General features: G+C 38.9%; 1 protein-coding gene and 1 long non-coding RNA gene across 2 annotated transcripts; both read left to right on the top strand.

Annotated features, from left to right (window-relative positions):
- Positions 1–1,955: 1,955 nt before the first annotated feature.
- Positions 1,956–6,452, top strand: LOC134803475 (uncharacterized). Its single transcript, XR_010145986.1, has 4 exons — positions 1,956–2,069; positions 3,004–3,177; positions 5,372–5,464; positions 6,372–6,452. It is a non-coding gene; the product is annotated as an uncharacterized LOC134803475 (long non-coding RNA).
- Positions 6,453–23,835: 17,383 nt separating this feature from the next.
- Positions 23,836–25,369, top strand: LOC134803110 (zinc finger protein 761-like). Its single transcript, XM_063775818.1, has one exon. The coding sequence runs from the start codon at positions 23,845–23,847 to the stop codon at positions 24,769–24,771; it is 927 nt and encodes a 308-aa protein (XP_063631888.1). The 5' UTR covers positions 23,836–23,844; the 3' UTR covers positions 24,772–25,369.
- Positions 25,370–25,719: the final 350 nt, after the last annotated feature.

Below are 25,719 nucleotides of genomic sequence, written 5' to 3'. Positions count from 1 at the left end.
GATGAAACTCAGCTGAATTTTTTCAATAATGCTTATTCAAACATTGTTGATAAAAGGAATGACAATGAAGTTTCACTACCTCAAGTAGAAGCTATCGCTGGGCCTAGTAACTCGGGTAAGTTTTAGCTTGTATTTGACAGCTAAATCTCTTGAAACGTTTTCCATTAACATATATCTAAGGACGGGCCTTAGGGCACTATGAATGATGCTAGTGCTAGTTCAGCGGTGTGCCTCACGAATTATAGCCAATAGTGCAGTCTAACGCAACTAGTTGCAACCAATGGCAGCGCGCTTGATGCGAACTCATCAACCAATCGCAGTTGGTTGATTGTTGACTGCACGATTGGCTCGAATTCGTGTCCGTGACACAGCTGTACTGGTGGCACTTTCTTATTGCCCGTAAGGCCTATCCTACGTTTTCAGTAGAGTCTGGCTACTGAAATATTACACAAAGTTTTGGCGGGAAATTCATGTTCTTGTTAATAATTTCTAATTAATTAATTGTGTCTTCGTAAACTAAAAGAATCTTGTTTTATAGGTAACTGCATAAGCGCACGTGGAACAAGTTTAAATGTTTGAATAAATATACAGCTTTTGTTCGCGTGCGTGATGCCGTCACGGTTTCTGGTATATCATATGATAGTAGAGATTTTAAAACGTGTGTAGCGTGTGTACAGGGTAAGGCAAGTAGGGTCCCCTTTCCTAAGAAATCTCTCAACAGGGCTAAAGAGGTCCTGGGTTTAAGTACATGCAGACGTCTGTGGGCCGCTACCATCTCCCTCATTCAGCGGTGCGAGGTATTTCTTGCTTTTCATAGATGACTATTCTAGAAAGAAGTTTGTGTACTTTTTAACTAAAAAAGGTGAAGTATTTGATAGGTTCAAAGCTTTAGTGGAGAACCAGACAGGTAAAAAGATAAAATCGCTACGTAGCGACAATGGAGGAGAATTCACAAGTTCTGCTTTTCAGGCGTATCTCAAGAGCAATGGCATCGTGCATCAAACCACTGTTCCTGGCTCCGCTGCTCAGAACGGGGTCGCAGAACGCGCGAACAGGACCGTGATGCAGGCTGCAAGATGCGGGCCTAAGCAACGAATTCTGGGCGGAGGCCGTTAACACGCGTCAAAAACCGCTGTCCTACGAAAGCTGTACTGGGGAGCACTAGCTCCCGAAGAAAAGTGGAGTGGGAAAAAGGTATCTCTAAGTCATTTACGTATCTTTGGTTCTGTGGCTTATGCGATGACTTTGATGCGTTCAAAATTAGATCCGAAAGGCAAAAAGTACATTTTTGTTGGGTATTGTCAGCATACAAAGGGTTATTATAATAGTGACGGAAATATAATAATGTGATATATTTTTAGAACCGGCTCTGAATGCCCTTTCATTTAATACCACACAAGATTGGTTTCTGAACAAAAAAGTTTTTTTTTCCATACAAAAAAAGATGACGTCATAACTCTTCTACTTTTTTTTCTTTTGGTGCTACGGGTCAAATTGATTCAAATGGTCTAAAGATAAATCGTACCGATTTTCATACCTTTAACACCATTTGCAGCTAATTCCCGAATTTCAGGCTGTACCGCTAACACTAGTAGTGAGTGGTAAATCATAAATCATTTATTTTTCGTGATAAACTTATTTTACATACAAAAGTAACAATGATAAGGTTAGACATAGGTACATAATTACATATTGTTTACCATGAAATGGGCTCGCCTCAGCATAATGCCGACCCGAGAGTCGGCGCTGGTCTTCCGGCGAGTCCATTTTTGTGGGCCACGATCACAGCTGTGGTACGTCTGATGATGCCAATTTGACATAAAATTCTCAGAGTACGAGCGATCGAACGAGTACGGTCATAATACATGATTCGTCTAGCTCAGGTGAATGTGATGATCCGGCCGATGCAACTTATATTCCAGAGAAGGAGAGTACGGATACTTCGGACACTTCAACGGGTTCTCCACATTTTGGATTCCTAGCGGGCACGTCCAATCCAGATGCTCCACGGACTATACAAGAAGCACTGAGTGGTCCAGACGCTGACAATTGGAGGGAAGCAATGTCTTGTGAGTACAACTCATTATAAAAAAAACATTTTATTTTTCTTCTCATTTTTTAAATACTTTTCGCGGAGGTACACCTACAAAAAAAATATGCATGAGTAGCCACTAATACCCACTACATACACATATAAAAATATTTGCATAAATCTTCGTGCGTCATGTCAAAAAATAACCTCCGCGAAAAGTATAAAAAAAAACGAGAAGAAAAATATTTTTTTTTTTTTTTTATAATGAAGTATAAGGACATGATGCAGGTTAAACATATCCATTTTGTAGTCTATTTTATTGTTGTCAAATATAATTTTGTTTGGTTTATCTAACTTGAACAGTTTACAAAATATGACACTTTCAATGATACACTGATTATTTTACATTATCTTGAATAACTCGAAAACAAAAACAAAAGAAGATCGAGGACTGATATTAAGCATAGAGTGTTCTTAGGACCTGCCAGTACACCACCTGAAAGAATGACCAAATCCGTCGTTGGGGGCACTTCTTGTTCGCTTAGCCTGCTAGACCCTTTGAAGCTTGTGGGTATGCTAGAAGTATCTTAGAATTATGATGATCGGTGAGCGAGCGAGTGAGTGAGTGAGTGAGTGAGTGAGTGTGTCAGTGTCGAAATTAAGGAACTTTGACGTACAATAATTCTTAAACTACAAGTTCAAATTGAATGTTTTTGAGAATATACCTAAAGCATGTTAAGCCCTATATGTCACTGAAAATTTAGGGTTCTAGCTTTAGCCAGCACAAAATTACAGGATGTCGAATACTCCCATGGAAACAGGACTTAATTTACCTAGGGGCAATCAAAGAGATGATACCTATGATTATAGAGGTCTTGTAGGTTCTCTTATGTATATTGCTATCTGTACCCGACAGACATCGCATACGCAGTTAGCTACTTGAGTCAATTTAATGAATCATTTACTTACAGAGACCCACTGGAAAGCAGCCAAAAGAGTCTTGCGCTACTTGAAAGGTACCTTGGATCTCCGTTTGACTTTTAAGAAAAGCAAGCAGCAGCTGGATATCACTGGATATGCGGATGCAGACTGGGGCAGTGACGACGTAGACCGCCGGTCGTACACGGGCTACGTCTTTAAAATAGGTGAGTCAGTAGTTACTTGGGAAAGTCGCAAGCAAAAAACAGTTAGCCTTAGCTCTACCGAAGCCGAATACTACTCTTTGTCAAATTCTTGTAAAGAGGGTTTGTTTATTAGTACATTTCTGAAAGAAATTATAAATAAAGAAATTGTACCGACAATTTTCAATGACAATTAGTCGCTAAAATTGTGTAGAAGCTCTTTACATCATGCTAGGACCAAACATATCGATATATATACGGCATCATTTTATTAGAGAACTTGTAAATAGTAATAAGATTACTATTGAGTATCTGAATACTAATGATATGTTGGCAGATATACTGACAAAAGCGTTGTGTAAAGTTAAACACAGTAAGTTTGTGAGACAACTCACATTACTGTCATAGGTAAATGCATATAACTATGTATTATATGTAATAATTGTGTTCTTAATATAATTACCATCAGGGTTATTTGTTGGTTTAGTCAAACATGATAGTGATTACATGAAATTAAAAGACTCGTTTATTTTATAAACATTTATTGAATTACATATGTGGATAACTGAACTTTGTTGATACGGTGTAGCGAAAGTTCAGTGCATATGTTTTTGTTAATTTACTTTTTAGGGTTCCGTACCCAAAGGGTAAAACGGGACCCTATTACTAAGACTTCGCTGTCCGTCCGTCCGTCCGTCCGTCCGTCCGTCCGTCCGTCCGTCTGTCTGTCACCAGGCTGTATCTCACGAACCGTGATAGCTAGACAGTTGAAATTTTCACAGATGATGTATTTCTGTTGCCGCTATAACAACAAATACTAAAAACAGAATAAAATAAAGATTTAAATGGGGCTCCCATACAACAAACGTGATTTTTGACCAAAGTTAAGCAACGTCGGGAGTGGTCAGTATTTGGATGGGTGACCGTTTTTTTTTGGCTTTTTTTTTTTTTTGCATTGTGGTACGGAACCCTTCGTGCGCGAGTCCGACTCGCACTTGCCCGGTTTTTTATTTATTAGAAGTGTCGGTCACTACTTAAGTTTTGTGTTTGTGTGTTTAAACAAGATTGCTTTGGTTTAAGGGCCAGTGTTGGAAAGTGTCTTCGTAAACTAAAAGCATCTTGTTTTATAGGTTACTGCATAAACGCACGTGGAACAAGTCACAGGGTAAATAATAGTACTAGGTACAGAAGACTCACTCTCTAACAAAACGCGTCTGTTACGATCAGCACAGATATGGCCGCTAGGTGGCGACAGCGCCACGCGCGGCTTATGGCTTTCCCCAAAATTGGGGCGGAACGGATGCACTTTTAACTACCTGTAGCAAAGCGACGAAATCGCGGAGTGAGCCACGTCTGAACAAGTTTAAATGTTTGAATAAATATACAGCTTTTGTTCGCGTGCGTGATGCCGTCACATTCGTTTCGACCTTTCTGCTGAACAGCCTAAATTTGTAATCAGTGCTTATTCCTCGACAATATACATCTTCATATGGACTTATCATAGTTTCCTTTACGCCCAGATTTAAAAATTCAAAAGATCTTGGGCTGGTCACACTTTGTGTAGTAAGAATTAGTTTTGATACTAGAAAATATTTTTGATTTTCTGTGCACACATAAGGTACCTAAGGAAATAAATTAAATATACGTTGACGTGCACTCAAAGTCAGCGCACATAATTTCTACCACTATGCAAAGTACAGTCAACGACAAACAGACATGTTTACGATCCAATGTTTTGATTTTATTGATATTTTCCAGAACTTATAGTTTATCCGTTTCTTTACACACTTATCCTGTTTATGAGATTATGGTATTAATAAATTCACATACTTTAATCAAAGTTATAGGCAAATGTTAGAACTAGCACTTAAAGTATCAAAATATATAGAGCACCAACCTACTAAATTTTTTACGCTTGTAAACATTGCAGTTTTTCGTTATACAACGCTTCACGTCGACTCCGCACATCATCGTAATTGTTTACGAGCTTAAATAGTAGTTTGCGGACCTCACTCGGTATAGTAATTATTAATATTATTTAAAATAAACCCCTTATAAACCGCAAACAATTTGAATGAATGACATAAATTGACAACTGACTTTTAGCTTTTTTTTAAAATGATAGACAATTGGTGATACAACAAAGAAATATCTGTCAACAATATTTGGCTGGCCAGACTCTATTTAGATTATAATTATATGCTTTGAATATTTACAGAATCATATATGCTCGAGCAACAGCTGTCAGGTCAAAGATTAAGTCACAAATAAATATCCCAATCACGTAAAAGGAAACGGTGACACAGTTCAGGTAAATAGAGTTAATAATGTTAATATACTTGGTCAAGCAAATCTTATCAGTAGAAAAAGGCGGAAACACAAATTTTCTATGGGCCGATAACCCTTCGCGCCTACATTTTTAGGGTTCCGTACCCAAAGGGTAAAACGGGACCCTATTACTAAGACTCCGCTGTTCGTCCGTCCGTCCATCCGTCTGTCACCAAGCTGTATCTCACGAACCGTGATAGCTATCACGATCTCCTTTGGCAGTCTATAGCACAACCACATCGCGTCAACTCTGTGCACACTTTCCAGTGCTTTTCTTGTGTAGTCCAATTTTTGAACATTCACGACTCTTTAGTGTGGACTACGGTCAATGAGGCTGTCTATGCTGCTGAAAGGTTACGCGCGTTTTTTTAAATTTGGCGCCCTTTTCTACTGACAAGATTTGCTTGACCATCTATATATGATGCACCAGTCACCTGCAATAATGTACAGGGTGAATATAATAGGTCCTACTCAGCAACATTTAATATGGGACTAACCCCGAGATAGCGAAAAAAATTTGACGCTCCCATACAAAATATCCACAAAATGTTAAATTGGTATTTTCGTGTAAGCAATACATGTAGACAGCAATCCCTGCCGTAGTCGAGTAAACATATTAAAATGATATAGGTAGACCCTTATTGGCCCAGGGCCTGGCACTAGAAATATTAGAAAAATGTAAAGTTATATACCAGTATAGTGAGCTGCGAAAATGCATGGAGAAATTATGAATGAATTCATTGATAAAGTCGCCATACACTTTTACGGATACAGTACTTCTTAATAATTATCAACATTTTACAGTACATTATGGCCCTTTAAACTTTCGACATAACTATGCACGTGTTGTGCCAATTACTGCACTAATAATATCATTTTTTAATTTACAGACCCACCTACATCAAGACAGTCGCATTTACTGGATCATGATTATTGTAAAAGAAACAAGAGCAGCTTCCAATCACCTAAAAGAAAAAAGTTATCTGCTACTACAGGTAAACTCTGCTTGTGTTTCTGTTTTCTTTTGCGTTGTTTCCTTTTATTGAGGTGTGTAATATAGTATTTGTATTGTATTGTCAAGTTTGAGTCCTGATGATGAGATCCATCAGGAATCGAATGGACTCCTTAAATATGACAGGCATATATAGGTATTGTGATTTTAGTTTCACTTCAATAAATCAAGCATAATATATAATATGTTTAAAAAAACCGGCCAAGTGCGAGTCGGACTCGCGTTCCTAGGGTTCCGTACATAAGTCCGACTCACGCTTGACTGCACATTTCTAATCTAATTTCCTGCCATCTGTAGGTAAAGAACTATTTTGTGTATTTTTTTCAAAATTTTAGACCCAGTAGTTTCGGAGATAAAGGGGAGGGGAATGGTAATTTTTTGGCTATTTTCTTATATAGCTTCGAACCTATGTATTTTAAAATTATAAAAGAAAACATGTCCCTCTTTGGGTCACTAATTTACATATGTGTACCAAATTTCAACTTAATTGGTCCAGTAGTTGTGACAGACGGGCAGACAGACAGACGCACGAGTGATCCTAAAAAACGGAACTTTTTCCTTTTGAGGTACTGAACCCTAAAACGTGGCATTTGATGACGTGGAACTGCTGATGATGATCAGATTGAAATTCTTCAACGACGCCTAGTTCACGTTAGGTTTTTAGCAAACATCTTAGAGATGGTAACTCCTTATTACCAAATGTAATAAAATATTTTATTCATAATTACAGAGGCATCTACATCGAGACAGTCGCATTTACTAGACCATGATTATTCTAAAAAAAAGAAGAGCATCCTCCAATCACCTAAAAGAAGAAAGTTATCTGCCAAAGGTAAACAGCACTGTGTATTTACATAAAGATTTCAAAATCAGAAGGATCCTTCCGTTGTTTTTCAGGGTTCCGCACCCAAAGGGTAAAAACGGAACCCTATTACTAAGACTCCTCTGTCCGTCTGGCACCAGACTATATCTCATGAACCGTGATAGCTAGACAGTTGAAATTTTCGCAGATGATGTATTTCTGTTGCTGCTATAACAACAAATACTAATAAAAAATAAGTTCAAAAACTAAAACCCGACTACTACTGCTAATCGCGCTGTAAAAAGTATGAATTGAAACAAGAATTCTTATCTAAAAATATAATACAGGAAATATAGTCCCCAATCCGCATTGGGCTAGCGTGGGGACTATAGCCCAGCAAGCCCTCTCGATGAGAGGAGGCCTGTGCCCAGCAGTGGGATGCTTATAGGCTGATTTTTTTTTAAATTCATTCTTCTTAGGCTAGGGTTTTTATAATATGAATATAAAAGTAAAATATAAAAACACTTACAAAACAATAAAAAATACATATAAACACATTATAAAAAACCTAACCTAGGGTGCCGCCAGCAGCGGGGCAAGGCCCAAGCTACCGGGGGTCAGGGCCACAGAGAGAGGAACCGACGTACTAACCGCGCCGTGTCCAAGATCACCGCCTTCTGCATCTGTCCCTTGATCCAACCACCTAGTGAGAGTCTCTCAAGATGTAGGACTCTTCGCTATTAAACCGTTCACTGAAACGACTATCGGGTCAATGGTCGTCGAATCAACATACATACAAATTATTATTATGTATGTCTTTCCCATCACGGAACAATGGTGTTCCGGACCTTTGGGAGGCGTGCGCGGAGCCGAAGCCAACACGTAGAGGCCCTTTTGACACTTTAATGAAATGTAAGGGGTACACCGAGCGGATGCTGCCCTTGCCCGTGTCATGGGACGCACGCAGAGGCAGCACCCGCCAAAGTGTAAGGGCTATTGAGAGTTGATGGTATCTAAAATGAACTAGGATATTGGGTGAAAGCGATGGACTAAGTACTGAGCTATAGGGTAAAAAACCGGACGCCTGCCTAATAAAACGGTATGCAATTTTATTTCCGGCAGACGGTGACTCGCCCTCACAAGATGGGCCCCCACAAAAAGCGACATCTAGGATGGCTCAAGGGCAACACCTGTGTGAGCGGCTCAGGGGTGTCGAGAGGTGTGCGCCGCTTTCTACCCAGTGGCTATTAACAGCCACTGTGCCAACTCGCGTCTTATGCATATTTCACTTCCTCCCCTGGAGCTTATAGCTTATAGTTCTGCTGGGTCCCCTTGGGGTCCACTCCGACCGACGAAGACACGCCGGAGACGGAGACCCTGACCGACTCTCGGGAGCACTCGGGTCCGTGGGGTCATTACTCCCCAACAGCTCGCCACAAGATGCCCTGCGGGCTTATTATTATTATTATTTGTATGTCTTTCCATATCTCGGGACCATGGGGTCCCGGACCTTTGGGAGGCGTGCGTGGGGCCGAAGCCAACAGCACAGAGGCCCTTTAAGACAAGTTTGATGTTGTGTAATACACCAACTAGAACCCATTCACGGGTACAAATAGATACCCGTAAATCGGTCCCAGCTGGCGTAGGAGCTATTGTAAATGCAATGGAGAAGAGTGCCGGTTATGGTGTTGAAGTTTGGCAGGTCAAAAGATTGGGCTATTGTCGAGAGGTCCGGACACCTGCCATAACAATGTTTCTATACGTTATCGAGGCAGACGATGTCTTGCCACTAACTAGGTGGGCCCCTGAAAGTCGTCGTAAAGACGACCAGGAGCAACACTGATGTAAGCGGCTCAGGGGTGTCGAGAGGTGTGCGCCGCTTTCTACCCAGTGGCTGTTATAACAGCCACTGTGCCAACTCGCGTCTTATGCATCTTTCACTTCCACCCCTGGAGCATATAGCTCTAGCGACTCCTCTCTGGACGGCCAATGAAGGCAAGCCAGAGCTGAGAGTTCTGCTGGGTCCCCTTGGGGTCCACTCCGACCGACGAAGACACGCCGGAGACGGAGACCCTGACCGACTCTCGGGAGCACTCGGGTCCGTGGGGTCATTACTCCCCAACAGCTCGCCACAAGCTGCCCTGCGGGCTTATTATTATATTATTATAATTTTTTTTAATTAAAAAATAGCACGTAATATAATTTACTATTTTCTTTATATATTTACAGAGATTCAAAGGATCGCCGTGGTCGTATGCCACGCAATTATAAACTTTAAGGTAACGTGGCATACGACCACGGCTATCCTCTGAATCTCTGTAAATTTATAAAAAAAAAATAGTAAATTATATTACGTTATATTTTTTAGTTTAAAAATGATAACATAAATAATATTTCCAGTATTATATTTTCAGAATTCTATCTTGTTTTATACTTTTTACAGCGCGATTTACAGTAGTAGTCGGCTAGTCGTGTTTTAGTTTTAGAACTTATTTTTAATTTAATTAATTTTGGGGTCATGCTTTCGTACTGATGACTATTTGAAGCATAGACTAGGAATCCTCTAGACCGAGTTTAGAGCAATTATTTCATGCAACCGATGATGCCAAAAATGCGGGGGTGCGCGGGACGAGGTGAGCGAAGTCCCGTGTCGTGATTGGTCCGTTCAAAGACACGGACGTCACACAAAGACACTTTCGACTGGAACATGGAGTAATGCGTGGCAGAGGGGGTAGTGCGACTATGCTCAGTCTGGAGGATGTTTTGTTTGTGATTTGAAGTCACTTTATATTACTTTTTCTCAAAAATGGACGGCAAAGTCGACTTTGCCGTTTAAAAATAGGTCGCGAAGCGCGTAGTTTATGGTCAGTCAAAAATTAAAAAGTTAAAAACATTGCAGTCTCGATTTTGGGACTGCAATGTTGCATACAAATTCCATTATTTGTCGAGTTCCAAACTTTTTAAAAGTTGAAATGGCCATATCAAATGAAGGCACAGGCCCATTAAACAGCCAAACAGATGATTAGTACCGCGACTATTTAACTGTCTCAAATAGGTTGACGTATTTTCGGCAGAAAAATACACTTCTATTTTTTTTATTAAAAAAATAAAAAGGCGGCAAAGCTAATTTTTTCAATTATTTCTACTTTTGTCTGTGAAAATATATACGTAAGAACGTTGCTTTTGTAAAATATTCCTATTATATTTATATTTCTTGCACCATTTTTGAGAAAAGCACTATATATGACTCGGCTGGAAGGCTACTTGCTGGCTTCGGATTCAATTAAACGGACTCCCAAGGTCGTCCGTTTAAAACGAATCCTCAGCCTGCAAGTAGCTACTTCCGAGCCTCGACAATAATGTACTATTGCGAGGGCGTCGTCAATACAGAAATGCACACAGAGCGCCGCATATATCGGACTACGCCCGACTCCTTTGGCTTTGGGACGCGTACACCGCGCCACGTACGTTGGGCTACGCCCGAGTCTTTTAGTATATGACGCTCATAGTACATAATATAATTATATTAACGTTCGTGATGACTTTATGACCTCTAGAGGGCGCCGTGTTCAAATTGTAGTGACGTCATATAACCTATAACCAGCGGACGACTAAGGGCCAGTTGCACCAACCACATTTGACAGACTGATCAACGTCAGCCCCAGCGCTTTACTATGAAACTTTCCATACATAAAAATTTAGCGAACTCTTTAACGGTTTGGTGCAACCGACCCTAAGACGATTCGAATGACATATCGTTTGTCAAATTATAATGAGTACTTTAGAAGTTATGAGGGAACAGATGAACATAAATATATACAAGTACATACCCACATACATACCGGTAAAAATCATAACCCTCCTTTTGCGTTGCCGTAGTCGGGTAAAAAGTACAGAACCCTTGGTGGGCGAGTCCGACTCGCACTTGTCTATGTTTGTTACTCCATACGGCAAAGTGCGAGTCGGTCGCGCGCACGACGGGTTCCGTACCATTACGGCAAAAAAATCACATTTGTTGTATGGGAGCGACACTTATATATTTATTTTATTCTGTTTTTAGTACTTGATTGTTATAGCCTCAACAGAAATACACTGTGAAAACTTCAACTGCCACGGTTTATGAGATGTATCTCATCGCTGGCGGCTGGCTGGCTGGCATTTCCATCTCCATGTAGCCTCGACAGCGATTTAAAAAAAAATATCTGCATTTAAATAGTGGTAAGTATTTGTTGAAATTGAACTGCTCATGAAAACTAGAATGAATGAAAATCCTCTAAGGCAGCGGTCGGCAACCTGCGGCCCGCGGGCCGCATGCGGCTCGTGAACCTGTTACTTGCGGCCCGAGAGCCGCCTTGGCTATTTTGTATGTAATAGTGACAAACGACAATGTCTCATAAAGTCATAAATATTAACAAAGTACGCCCGCGTCAGCTCCGTTAACTACTATTTGGCCCTTGGCTGCTAAAAGGTTCCCGACCGCTGCTCCAAGGCATAAGATTTTTGAAAGTCTTTGACTGACTGACTATGGTTGAAAATAATTTAAATGGCATTGAAAATTATTTATTTCAATTTATATTTTATCAGAAATAAAGAAGTATTGTGGTATTATTATATTATGGAAATGAACTATTTGATCTTTATTTTTATGTTTTTCGTTGAAATAACTCGGTTAAATAAGGTATATATTTTATTTTTACAGATTTACAAGTGACACCAAGAAAAAGAAAATTATTAAAAAAAAAATGATTTCTACAAGCAGAAAATAACAACATTGCGTGAAGGAAATGTATTGCCGCGCATAAAATCATTAGCTCTGAAGACCTTAATCACTGCGTATTTACGCAACAACCGTAGAAATGCGCGAGGAAAGAGATGGAGTCCAATTGAAAAAGCATTGGCAATAGCAATTTACAAGAAATCTCCCAGGACATATCGTCATTTGTTACAACTGGTGGCCTTGCCCAGCATTAGAACATTGCAAAGTCAACTACAAAAAATGGAATTAGAGCCGGGCATCAGCCCGATTATATTAAATCATTTAAAAAAGAAAGCCACAGCAATACCTGAAAAAGATAGGCTGGTCGCGTTACTTTTTGACGAGATTGCTTTAAAAAAGCGTCTGATTTTAAACACCAGATCAGATAAAGCTGAAGGATTTACGGATTTAGGAGAAACTCGATACAGAAGTGCAGAAGTGGCAGATCACGCCTTAGTTTTCATGGTACAAAGCTTACATAAAAAACTGAAGCAACCGATAGCCTACTATTTTGTTAAGGGGACGATATCAGCGCAAAACCTTGCTGGTATTATTAAAGACATAATAAAGGCACTTGCTGATATTGGTTACACGGTGGTTACCACAGTATGTGACCAAGGACCCACTAATATTGGCAGTTTGAATTTACTCAAAAGGTGGTGTGGCATCCCAACTACTACCAATTATTTCATATTGGATGATAAGAGAGTTTATATAATGTTTGATATTCCGCATTTACTGAAATCGGTGAGAAACAATTTTCATAATGGAGGAGAAATTGTAATAAACGGGAGAAAAGGAAAGTGGTCTCACCTACGAGAAGTGGCAGAAAAAAATAAAAGTACCTTACATTTCAAAAAACTAACAGCCCTACACGTGAATCCTACATTTCGGTCGAAAATGAAAGTAAAACTAGCTGCTCAAGTGCTCAGTAATACCGTCGCTGCTATTTTAAAACTCATGGCTGAGAAGCACGGTGATGATGATGTTGAGAAAGCTCAGGAAATCTCGGTTACTGCCCATATCATAGAAGATCTTGATAGGCTTTTTGATTGCACAAATGGTCCCTCGTCCAGAAAAGACATTATCAAGGGCCGACGAGAGAATGTTTCCAAGAAAACTAACCACGTCGAATTGTGGAGACATTATAAACAAGTCATGAGTACTATGTATTTCCTAAAGACTGATAGTTTTTTAAGACTGAAGAACGTCCGATGCGTACAGGGATACATTACCTCCTTATCATCACTGGAAGACATTTGGAAGTATGTTGAATCGAAAGGATTCAAGTACTTAAATCTTCGGCAGCTAAACCAAGATAGCTTAGAAAACCTTTTCGGAATGATAAGGCAACATTGTCCCACAAGTCGAAACCCAACGTGCCATCATTTCACAGCCGCCTTAAAGTCAAATATATTGACAAAATTAAGCACGCCAGTAGGTAGAGCAGCAAATTGTGAAGAAGATGATAATGAAGCTATTATAGATTTTGAAGATTTCTTCAAAAGTGTCAAAATGACTGAAGAAATGGTAATACCTGAAGATGTTCAAGCTCCTGTTTTACACTTACCAGAAGAAGCTGAAGTGCCAGTTTTACATTTACCTGATGCTTTTGACTTTCCTGAAGACGATGCAGAATTTCTGCAAATTGAAAGCAGTCTTTTCGAATCGTTCGACAAACAGCCTACCGTATATGTCGCGGGATATTTAGCCTCAGTGGTTTTAAAACATATATATACGATGGGAATGTGAGAACTGTACGCGAAGCTTAAAAACTGAAGAGAAGGAACAATGTGATTCAGCAACGTATAGTTATATTAAACTTCGGGAGTGGTGGCCAGAGAAAACAAGTCTTACGTATCCAACATTAAATCTTTGCGTATTAGTAGATACATTTACCTCATATTTTGAAGCTGAAATCAAACCGATTCTTCATGAGAGACATATTACTGAGAAAGCTGTCATGGTGATGCTGACGAAATGTGATAATATGCTATGGATATGTAATGATCACAAAGCTCGTCTTCTCCGTGTACTGTTAGTTCGTCTTAGTCATCTTTTAATCCGAAACGAATGCCATAGAGCAAATCTAGCTTTCGTTAAATCTGAAGAACCAACTGCTGACATTATCAAAAGGTCACAGAAACAAGGTACATCAAAATAATAAAACAATAAAAACAGCTTGTCATGGATAAAGCCAATTACTTAGAGTTAGTCCAAAAGTTCTGTCAAAAAGGTTTTTACTGATAAAAAGGTTATAGGTAGGTACCTACAGTTTCCTTATTATTCGTACATATACGTATAATTTAAAAATTTATTAATGGTGAATTCATTCCAATATATTTTTTCTACTCGTCGACTGCAATTCTTTAATTAAGATTTCGTATACCAAATTGCAATTGGGTACTTTTAATGTACGGGCTCCCAACTCAACTATAATATTAATTTCGAAAAAAGCCATACCTTAAATTCATTATTTATTTTAGGTTGTATAGTAGAAACAACTTCTTCGTAAGTTAGAAACGCGCATGGTACACCATTAATATAGCAACATCCATAGACTATGAAAACCGCTTAGCGTTTCTTGTTAGTTTCCATAGGTTACGGTGGCAAAATTGAGAACAAAAACTGTCTAAAAATTGAATTTAACAAGGAGCAAGTACCAGGGCCTCATGGGTTACGAGAAGGTGTCGTTGACCAACCCGCCGAGACGCGTACGTGTATGAAGGTATCGCAGCTGCTCGAAGGGTAACTTACCTTTGGTTTGTTTAACTATATGATTCTACTAGTTTAAAGTGCAATTTTTGTTGAATCATAGAAATATACAATAGTGATACGAGTATAATCAATCTTTTCAATCTCGTACCTCGCTTTGACAATTCTCTATTATATCACGATTGTATTGTACTATTAACGTAATTTTCTTTTGCAGTTTTGGAGCGCGCTGGTGGCCTAGTGGTAAAAGCGTGCGACTTTCAATCCAGACGTCGCGGGTTCAAACCCCGGCTCGTTCCAATGAGTTTTTAGGAACTTATGTACGAAATATCATTTGATATTTACCAGTCGCGGTAAAGGAAAACATCGTGAGGACACCGGACTATTTCCCATAAGGCCTAGTTTCCCCTCTGGGTTGGAAGGTCAGATGGCAGTCGCTTTCGTAAAAACTAGTACCTACGCCAATTCTTGGACCCAAGGCTCCTATGAACCGTGGCAATGTGCTGGGATAATGCGAGGAAGATGAATTCGCTTCCGCAGGTTTGCATAATTCGCACAAATTTCGTTTTATGACAGAGCGTTAGCGAAGGTCTCCAGTCAGATTTTCCGGATGTTCTCCTCGGCAGGTCGTATTTTTTAAATCGATTTTCGTCTGATTTTCGTGAAATTTTGTGAGCCGGTTTGGTAATTAAGTAGATTTTTTTTTCGTTAGTAAGTACTAAGAAAATTATAGGTACTTAACCCTACCTTTGGTTACTAGAACTAGCGTAAGACAAAGACAGTATGATTCTCTCTGTCTATGTTTGAAATGTGACAGTCCCGTGCCAAATTATTAAAATAGGACATTCTATATCCACTAGACTATTTATTAATTACCCATTTACCCGTTGACTGTCGGAGGGATTTACTTTCAAAGTTTTTATTGTACATAAGAATCATATTTTAATAATTATACGCAATAAAATTCGATTACATATTTTTATTTCATAATTCAAATTCAAAATGGCATATTTACAGCGCGGGCGTACATTGAATCCTGAACGAAACAGGATTCTAAAATAGAATCTTGAGCGTAGTAAGTTAGGGATTCAAGTGTTTATACCCAAGATGGAAATAATGTTGCTACTTATGGCACATACATCTTTTAACATCACCAATGAGGAAATTATTATATTCTAAAATGTGACGTTCCATGGTAAAAGGCACCTTATGGCGGCTGGCGCTTACGTCACATAGCGCCGCAATAATATTGGAGCGGGGTAAATAATAGCGTAAGCGCCAACCGCCATAAGGTACCTTTATCCGTGAGACGTCACAAATATTATATAACTTTAAAAAATATGCTCCTGCTCCCAGCAGGGAAGAAAAGTGCCACTTTGATCCCTCCTAGCGAGAAAAAAAGCCCCTTTTACATCCACTATTCGAAAAAGGGGGTTTTTCTTCTCTGCTAGGAGGGATCAAAGTGTTACTTTTCTTCCCTGCTAGGAGAGATCAAATAAACACTTTAGTTCTATAGGACGTTTATTTTTTTGCATAGATTTTTAGCTTAAATCATACTTTGAATTCTTCGCTTCGTTCAGAATTCTATGTACGCCCTCGCCGTAAATAATATGTCATTTTGCTCCATCCTCCAAAATATTTCTGGTCCACATTTAAGTCCAACCATGTACCTATTAGTCCATTCAAAGAACACTTTAAATAACGTACGACTTAAATGTGGACTCGATCCTAACCTGAGTACGAAATTTGTTGACAAGGAGCCTACGTTTCAACCATACCCATTTTATCGATATCGATAACATTATCGATATCGATAAAATACGCAAGCGTGTAGGTTACTACACTATGTAAGTCTGTTATGTTGGTGCTATTGTTCTTTGACAGTTCTTTGTCGTACATGTTGGTAATGATTGGATAACCAAACATGCACACAGACTAATCAAATCGCTAGTATGGAAGTCCCGTCTCTTAAAACGTAGTGATTATATTCTCTTTGGTCAGAATGACACAAGCGCCAAATTTGCATTGATGATAAAAACGCTTACGTAAATTTTGAGTCAAGATAAATGTTTTGTTCGGAAAAGAACTTACTGTCGTAAGCATTAAGTGTCAAATTTATAAACATTAGTACCAACACTGTTAAAACTTTAAGTCCGATGGCACTAAACGTAACGTCACCATTGTATTTACGTCAAACGAGAATAATGAACGAATGGAGGCCCTTTGGTTCATTTTAATAGGTATTACTGTACAGAAAAACCAAAGTAATAAAAGAAACAAATTTAATTTGATCGCAAGTTCAAATAAAATTAATTCATTGTAACAACCCGTGTAAGTTATCATAAAACAAATTTATTTTTAATAAGTAGTATACGTGTTTAAATACTATTTTCCTTGAAATAAATTCAACTTATTAAATAACTGTGTATTTTAGATCTACATAATACTCTTCGCACTTTCGTTCTTTGCATATAGTGCACGGGGACATTTAGGTCGCTACTGGTACTGATTGGTTATGGTCTTTATCAAAAAAATCCTGTGGTTGTCACTGTGTTCAGACAGTTTTAGCATTTACAGTTAGTCGATGTAAGCCCTTATTGGTCGTGTATATGGGGCTATTCATAAATTACGTCATCTATTTTTGACCCCCCCCCCCCCCGCACTAAAATCATCCAAAAATCATGCTTCGAATGACCCTGTTTCCTCCTACGTCATGCTAGCATCATCCGATGTCCAGACCCCCCCCCCCCTAATTTGAAATGACGTAATTTATGAATAGCCCCTATGTCGGAAACAGGGAAATGGGCCGAACACACAAGTGCCGTTTTGCCTTGTTTAAAACTGCATCACCCCTATCTCTTGCTATAATAGCAGTCTTCTGCACGTCGCATAGGTTTTCTTGGAAATCTCGAATTTAAACATAATATTATATCTCTTTCCCATCACGGAACAATGGTGTTCCGGACCTTTGGGAGGCGTGCGCGGAGCCGAAGCCAATGCGTAGAGGCCCTTTTGACACTTTAATGAAATGTAAGGGGTACACCGAGCGGAGGCTGCCCTTGCCCGTGTCATGGGACGCACGCAGAGGCAGCACCCGCCAGGGCGTAAGGACTATTGAGAGTTGATGGAATCTAAAATGAACTAGGTTATTGGGTGAAAGCGATGGACTAAGAACTGAGCTATGGGGTAAAAAACCGGACGCCTGCCTAATAAAACGGTATGCAATTTTATTTCCGGCAGACGGTGACTCGCCCTCACAAGATGGGCCCCCACAAAAAGCGACATCTAGGATGGCTCAAGGGCAACACCGGTGTGAGCGGCTCAGGGGTGTCGAGAGGTGTGCGCCGCTTTCTACCCAGTGGCTGTTAACAGCCACTGTGCCAACTCGCGTCTTATGCATATTTCACTTCCACCCCTGGAGCTTATAGCTATATTATATCTTATTCTTATATTATTATTATTATTTTATTTTTTTGTAAATGTAATATGGGTCCTGGAACCTGAAATAAATGACTTTTAGTTTTATTTTTATTTATTTATCTTACGAATTCCATATAAAAATAAAAAAGTATTGACCTCACATCGACTCATTAGATTTTTGTTCCTTCACGTCCCTTCTTTGGTACTAACAAAATAATTTATTCAAAACCATAAAATTACCACCAGATTACATAAAATATGTAATGCTATCCAAAGAACTAACCGAAAGAAAGACATTCCATGCTTTTTCCTTGTTTTATCATTGTTATTTTTGCATATTTTTACGACCATTTTACGACATTGTTGACAACTTCACATTTGAGCGGTCCATACAAGACTAAACGAAAAAGTAACGCGTGATCTGTTTTAACGTTACTTTTGCGGGGCCATTTTTGGCGGCTGATTGGGTATCCAGTTCTTATTCTATATCAATGACGCGCGTTGAAAATGATAACGCGTAACTCGACGTGCGGGGCTATGCGGGGCAGCAGTAAAGCAGCACCTATTGAAAATGCTTGGGTGACAATTGCATGCCTGTGCCTGCAAATGTCACCCAAGTAAAGTAAGGTATATCTGATTATATTAGTTAAGTGTATGATGTTAGTTTTTATAATATTTTACATTGATTACGTATGTAAGTAATTATATCAGAGACTCGCACCTGCAGACAAACTGTGTAAACAGTTTTGCAGGGAACTGAATTAGATCGTAAGGTTATTTCTTGTATTAATAATAGTAATAAATAAATAATAAAAAAAAATGCAACGCTTTTTAAGCTGTCGTTTGGCTGTCGTGCGAATGGGGCCTAAAGGGCTGGCATCCAGAGTATTAAAAAATAATTAAAAAAACAAAAATTTGACATATGCATAATTCACAATTTATGGTCTTCCATTCCCAGAGTGACACGCGATTACGTCACAATAACATTGCTACTTTATTTCAACATAACATGTTACATGGGTACATTATACCTATGGTTAATAAGTTAAAATATTTCTTTATAATTTAATAATTTTCATTTATATGTATTTTAGCTTAAATTTTACAATAACACGTCATTTTTAATTACTCGTTAGCAATATCTTCCGATTCACGAAAGAACTTTCAGACTTTCGGGTAATTCTGTTTATACTACTGGCAACACAGGATAGCGCTGAGGACATTTGACAATTCGGATCTAGATAACTTCATGCCCTGACCGTCATCCTTGTCGAACGCGTGTTAATTGTTATTTCCTTCTCGCTCAGTGTCAGCAGTCGCAGAGTTTTCCAAACTTTTCACGTCGTAAGCTTGGTAATTAATGTTTTGTTACGAAAATGGTTGGCTGTTCTATTCGGAACTGTAAGAGTAGGAGTAAAAAGGGCAGTATAATCAGATTTTATACGTTTCCGAATAATGAATCCGTAGCCAATGAATGGCTTCGCTATTGTGGACTGAAAACAATATGTAAAAATGGTATGTATACGTAATTATCGACAATAATTACTATTAATGATAAAATTTTATGTTCTATGTTTGCTTGTTAACGCAAGCAGCCCCCCTAAGAAATTAAAACGAAAATTGCTTAAAGTGTCGAACACCGTTTATTGATTAACTGTGAATTAGTTTTTCAAACGTTTGTCTTGTATAGATAAATAAAGTTTAATTTAATACATTCGATTTGTTTTATTTTACTATGTTTCTACATGAATAACTTAAAATTAATGCCGTTAAAATAATTTTCACTGTTGGTTAAAATTCTCCCACATTTCAAAGTTTGAGAACCTGTAAACAGCATGATGACGTAGGCGCGTGTCAGTTAGGTCATACGCGAATCTCGGAATGGAGTACCAGGCGGAGTATATTATTATACCATGCACAATTTCACAATCTCATTGACAACCTGACAGGGCAAGGGCAAGCTGATGGTGGATCAGGTGGATGGTATTTTACTTGTGATATATTACTGTATTTTGGCAAAGGCCCAAGAGGCTGCTTCTCCAATAAACAAACAGGTGGATGGTGCCATCTGCTGCTGCATATCTATCTCAGTGGGTGCCGCTGTGATGGAGGGAGTACCTGGGGAGTTTGTGCGCGTGAAAGCGGAGCCCGACCAGGGGCGCACTGCGGACAACCGTATTGTTTTGCTGCTTGAGCCCAGTAAGTTTTATTATAAGTAGTTCGTTTTTTTTAGCATTAGAAAGAACTTGAAAGAAAGTAAGTGATCTTGACATGTCTTTTAATTGAAAAATGCTTTTAAAAAGTCAGTAACTATTACTTATGAAAGCAGAAGAGTATAAATCATGGTATTAGATTCATAATTGTTACATATTTTCCGTAACTTATTTTTAAAATGTGTTTTTCAATTAAAAGACACATCAAGATTTTTTACCTTATTTCTAATGCTTTAAAAACGAACTATATATTTTGTCATCTGTGTTTGTCATAAATAATGTATTTTCTTTCTTACTACAGATGTGTAAGTATCCAAAAGGTTAGAAAGGTTCTTAGAAATATTCATAGGAAACAAATGAAATTTTACTGTAAATAGTGTTATTACTTTTGTATTAATTCTAACTTCTAAGCTCTCGTTTTTATCTAAATAAAAAAAGAGTCATATTTTCTGGATAAAATGGGTCTAGATGTAAAGTTTTGATTGAAAAGAATGGACAAGATACTGAATTCAATTTAAATAATTGAGTAGAATTGTAGTTTTCATTGTGTTTTCAGTGTTACAAGAATTTCTGCAAGCCAATTATTTTTTAGGGTTCCGTACCCAAAGGGTAAAAACGGGACCATAACACAAAGACTCCACTGTCTGTCTGTCACAACTAGTCACAAGGCTCATGAATTGTGATAGCTAGACAGTTGAAATTTTCACACATAATGTACAGTACCCTCTTTACCATAAGGGCACACAGGGCCCGTAGATCATAGTAGGAAAATGTTAGTTTAATTCACTTTTTTACTTTCCAAAATGGCCCCAAATTCTTATGTTGTCAAGGGCCCAGCATACTTTAAGAAAGGCCCCATTGTGCTAGTTTTCATCAGTTTGACGGATTAGCAAATAATATATTTCATGTTTAATTTGATACTCACGAAATATCATTTTTATGTAGATATTTATTTTGTTTAGACATTAAGGATTGCAATAAGTACCAATATGTGCAGGAATGTAGGTTTATATTCAAATGATGATGATTTAACACATTCATTGCCACCCAGCCAAACAATTTCGTCATATAAAGCAGTAGTACCACGAGCCTGACTATTGGGTCATCCGGCCTGGGAACGAAATCATAAAATATCCGATCGTTGGGTTTTCAGCACTGAATTTGTTAAGTAAAGTGATGAAGTGAAAAACCTAGTGACTTAAAGTTTATCTTAAATGTTTATTTGTAATTCTAGAAATAGAGCGGGTGAAGGAGGAGCCCTGCGAGGAGCCCTGGGGCTCCGACACGGGATGTGAAGGCCCCGGGCACTATGAACAGGACGAGGCAGGGCTCGTGCCGGACCACGTACAGTCTATAGTGGATAAAGGTTATTTGCTTTATCTATTAAATCATCTAATACAACCCTTATTGCGTTAGCAATAAAGGCCAAAACCTGCCATACAAACTGCCACCAGGCACTTTCTGCTAACACACCTAATATAAGTTTTTACTAACATAATATGGATGTATTTGTATCCGAAATAAATGCTTTCATTTCATTTCATAAATATTTTATCTAAGGCAATACAATTGAGGTTACTTTATGCCATTCGCATACAGGGTGTCCCACGGCTATGCAACATGGAGGGAAAGTAGTTACCTTGAATATTGTAGATGGAACATTTAACTGAAAGAAGACTCAGATGCAACGGATAGTTGTTTGGCCGGATACCGGATACCGGATATTCGGCCTGACCATCGGCCGAATATCCGGTATCCGGCCGCCGAATATTCGGCCAGCGGAACTATACCTACATTACGGTTTTTCAGGTGCGCATTCTGCAGGTTTGACCTGTTTCCTAGTAAACGTTCGCGCGGACTCATTTCTAGGTTCGAAATGAGTGCTCGTGCAAGTCAGTGGAATGATTAAATTGTTTTAAAATAATAAACGTACGATTATGACCGTGTCTGTTTCTTAAATCCAATGTGTTTACTCCGAAATCAAGCAATGTTACTATCCGGTATCCGGCCGGATAATAGGTCACTATCCGGTATCCGGCCGGATAATAGGTCACTATCCGGTATCCGGCCGGATAGTAAAATAATGGCCGGATAGGCCGGATACCGGATAGTAACCGGATATCCGGTGCATCTCTAAAGAAGACATTATTTTAATGTAATAAACAATTTAAACTGCATTCATAGGTTTTTATTTAAAAATAAAAAGGATTATTTTTTGCTAAATAACATAGTGTCAGAAATAAAAGGAAGACCATGAATATCCACCACAACATGGTCAAAAAATCGACAGGGAGCGAAATAATAAAAAGAGTGCGACTTCGTATTCAACAGAATGGGACTAATTTTTAGCATTTGATAAATTAAATTGATTAATTTTAAATTAAAAATGTTAAAGTTCATGGTCTTCCTTTTATTTCTGACACTATGTTATTTAGCAAAAAATAATCCTTATGATGAAGCCTTTCGATCGGTATGATAAAGCTACAGGGTATTTTTTTTTCTTGTGTAGCGGGTTTGATTCCCGGTTCAACCATGTAATTATTTAAAAATCTATGAATGCAGTTTAAATTGTTATAATAATGTCTTCTTTCAGTAAAATGATCCATCTACAATATTCAAGGTACTTACCCTCCATGGGGCTATTCATAAATTACGTCATTTCAAATTTAGGGGGGGGGGGAGGGGTCTGGACATCGGATGATGGTAGCATGACGTAGGAGGAAACGGGGGCATTCGAAGCATGATTTTTGGATGATTTTAGGGGAGGGGGGGTCAAAAATCGTCAAAAATCGATGATGTAATTTATGGACAGCCCCCATGTGGCATAGCCGTAGGACGCCCTGTATAATCTACTAATTAATACCAAGCTTCTTAGTAAATAACCATAATCTTTATTTGCAGTTAAAGTAGAAAAGGAAGAGGTGAAGGATGAATCAGTATGCAAGGAGGAGCCCCCGGGCTCCGACACAGAACCCTGTAGCCCTGGGCCATACTCCGCACAGGCAGAGCTTGCGCCCGAGCTGTATATAGAGACCCAGCATAGAGGTGAGAGTGTTAAATTTGATCTGTATAATAATCCAATGTTATTATGGAATAATATTAACATCAATAAATTGCTCTGATAATTAGATTAAGATAATATGTACCTAATAACTATTCGTAAGTGCTTGTTCCTAGGCCTACGTGAATAAAGTATATTTTGACTTTGACTTTATTTATACGTTAAAAACACGGACATGAATACCGAAACTTCCTTGACAAAATTCTTGTTTTACTCGTAGGTAACTTTTATGTTTTAACAATGTTAAAATGTTCTTTGTTTCAGTTGCAAACCAATAGGGTACTTACTGTCGGTCAATAAGGCGCTATTTCCATATAACTTCAATTTGAAATCGGCCTTATTGACAACCGACAATGTGGTACCTTCTGGTTGAAAACGTCACAAATGTTCTTTGTTTCAGTTGCAAACCAAATAGGATTCACCAAAAGAGATCCACTGCAAAAGTGCGAAGTTCAACACAACTCCATCTCTGACCAGAACCAATCACCAGAGAGTCAGACACAGAACGCTGCTGGTCAACGAATGAATGTAGCGGGTACTCCGCAAGACATCGACGAAGTCTTCGAATGCGAGACATGTGGCAAAACATTCAATAAAATATTCTACTTTACCTCACATATGCAACTACACGAGTACAACTTGAAAATCGTTGAAACGAAAACATACTCCTGCGAGACGTGCGGAAAACAATTTGAGACTAAAAAGCTTTTACGTGAGCACGAGTTGACACACGTAACCCGTGACTACCGTGAGTACTCTTGCGAATTTTGCGGTAAAACGTTTGGTTATATGTATCAACTGACGAGTCATACAAGAGTTCACACGGGTGAGAAACCATACAAGTGCACAATGTGTACAAGACGATTCGCGTGGACTAGCAGTTTAGCTTGCCACGAACGATCGCACACTAGACAGAAACCGGATGTTAGCAATGTGTGCGATAAGGGCTTTGGATATTACAGAATGGATGACCACCGCTTGCCTAAAGCTGTCCTCGACTCGATGATCGATCGATACGAGTTGGCAGTGGGTAAGCGGAAGCGCGGTGGTCAGCACCTGCTCAACAAGGACGTACGACATCTGAGCGCTTGCGCCAACGACCCTGAGCGTTGGGAGGATAACCGCCTCACAAGCCTAGACACAAAACGCCAATTACAGAAGATACCTAAGCCCTCCTACGTGTATTCGCTCAACGAAGCTGGCCAATTTTATTGTCACAGGTGCAACAGAGTATTTAAGACCAAGGTCGGCCTATCCAGCCACATAAGGGCTCACGTCATGTCCGTGACAAAGTCCATGATGTTTATTTAGGTTCGCCGTCATCGAAAACGATGAGGAGGACTATTATATATAGATATTACAGCAATTTTCACTAGACATAGACAGACTCATACCATACGCAAAAAGACGTTATCCTGTGACGAATGTGGTTATCAATTTTACGATAAATATTCTCTAACTATTCATATGAGGGTTCATACAGGCGAAAAACCCTACGGCTGCGAAATATGCGGAAAAATATACAAGCAAATATAGTTTAATCAGTCATGGTGGAACTATGACCTGTTTGTTCAAAAGTTGAAAGTCTATTTAATTGATAAGGCATTCTTTACGGTTAGGGAATTCTGCAGTAAATTTAACATTAAATAATTTCATAAATTGACATTTGTGATGTATGTATAAGTTGTAATGATTGTTTTTTTTTTAAGTGAAAACTTCTTGTTATAAACCATATTTAAAACTAACCAAAGTCAATTCTATTTTCAAATTGGTTTCAGTTGCAAACCAAACAGTAATCGCGAAACAAGATCCACTGCAAAAGCGCGAAGTTCAACACAAGTCCATCTCTGACCAGCACCGATCACCAGCCAATCAGAGACGAAAGGCTGTAGCGGGTACTCCGCAAGACATCGACGAAGTCTTCGAATGCGAGACATGTGGCAAAACATTCAATCAAATATTCTACTTTACCTCACATATGCAACTACACAAGTACAAGTTGAAAATCGTTGAAACAGAAACGGAAACATACTCCTGTTACACGTGCGGAAACCAATTTGCGACTAAAAAGCTTTTACGTGCGCATGAGTTGACACACGTGACCCGTCGGTACCCTTGCCAAATTTGCGGTAAAACGTTTAGATTTTTGTATAAACTGATGAATCATAAAAGAGTTCACACGGGTGAGAAACCACGACCCTACGACTGCGAAATATCACAGTACAAGAACAGTAGGGAATCTTCATAGAAATGTGCCGC

Source organism: Cydia splendana, chromosome 26 (assembly GCF_910591565.1).
Source record: "Cydia splendana chromosome 26, ilCydSple1.2, whole genome shotgun sequence".
Classification (NCBI taxonomy): Eukaryota; Metazoa; Arthropoda; class Insecta; order Lepidoptera; family Tortricidae; genus Cydia; species Cydia splendana.
The sequence above is the reverse complement of the archived record's forward strand: the minus strand, read 5'-3'. Positions and strand labels throughout refer to the sequence as shown.

Excerpts from the sequence above, each read along its gene's own strand:
- LOC134803110 (XM_063775818.1), top strand. The coding sequence starts at position 23,845 with ATGTTCTTTGTTTCAGTTGCAAACCAAATAGGATTCACCAAAAGAGAT.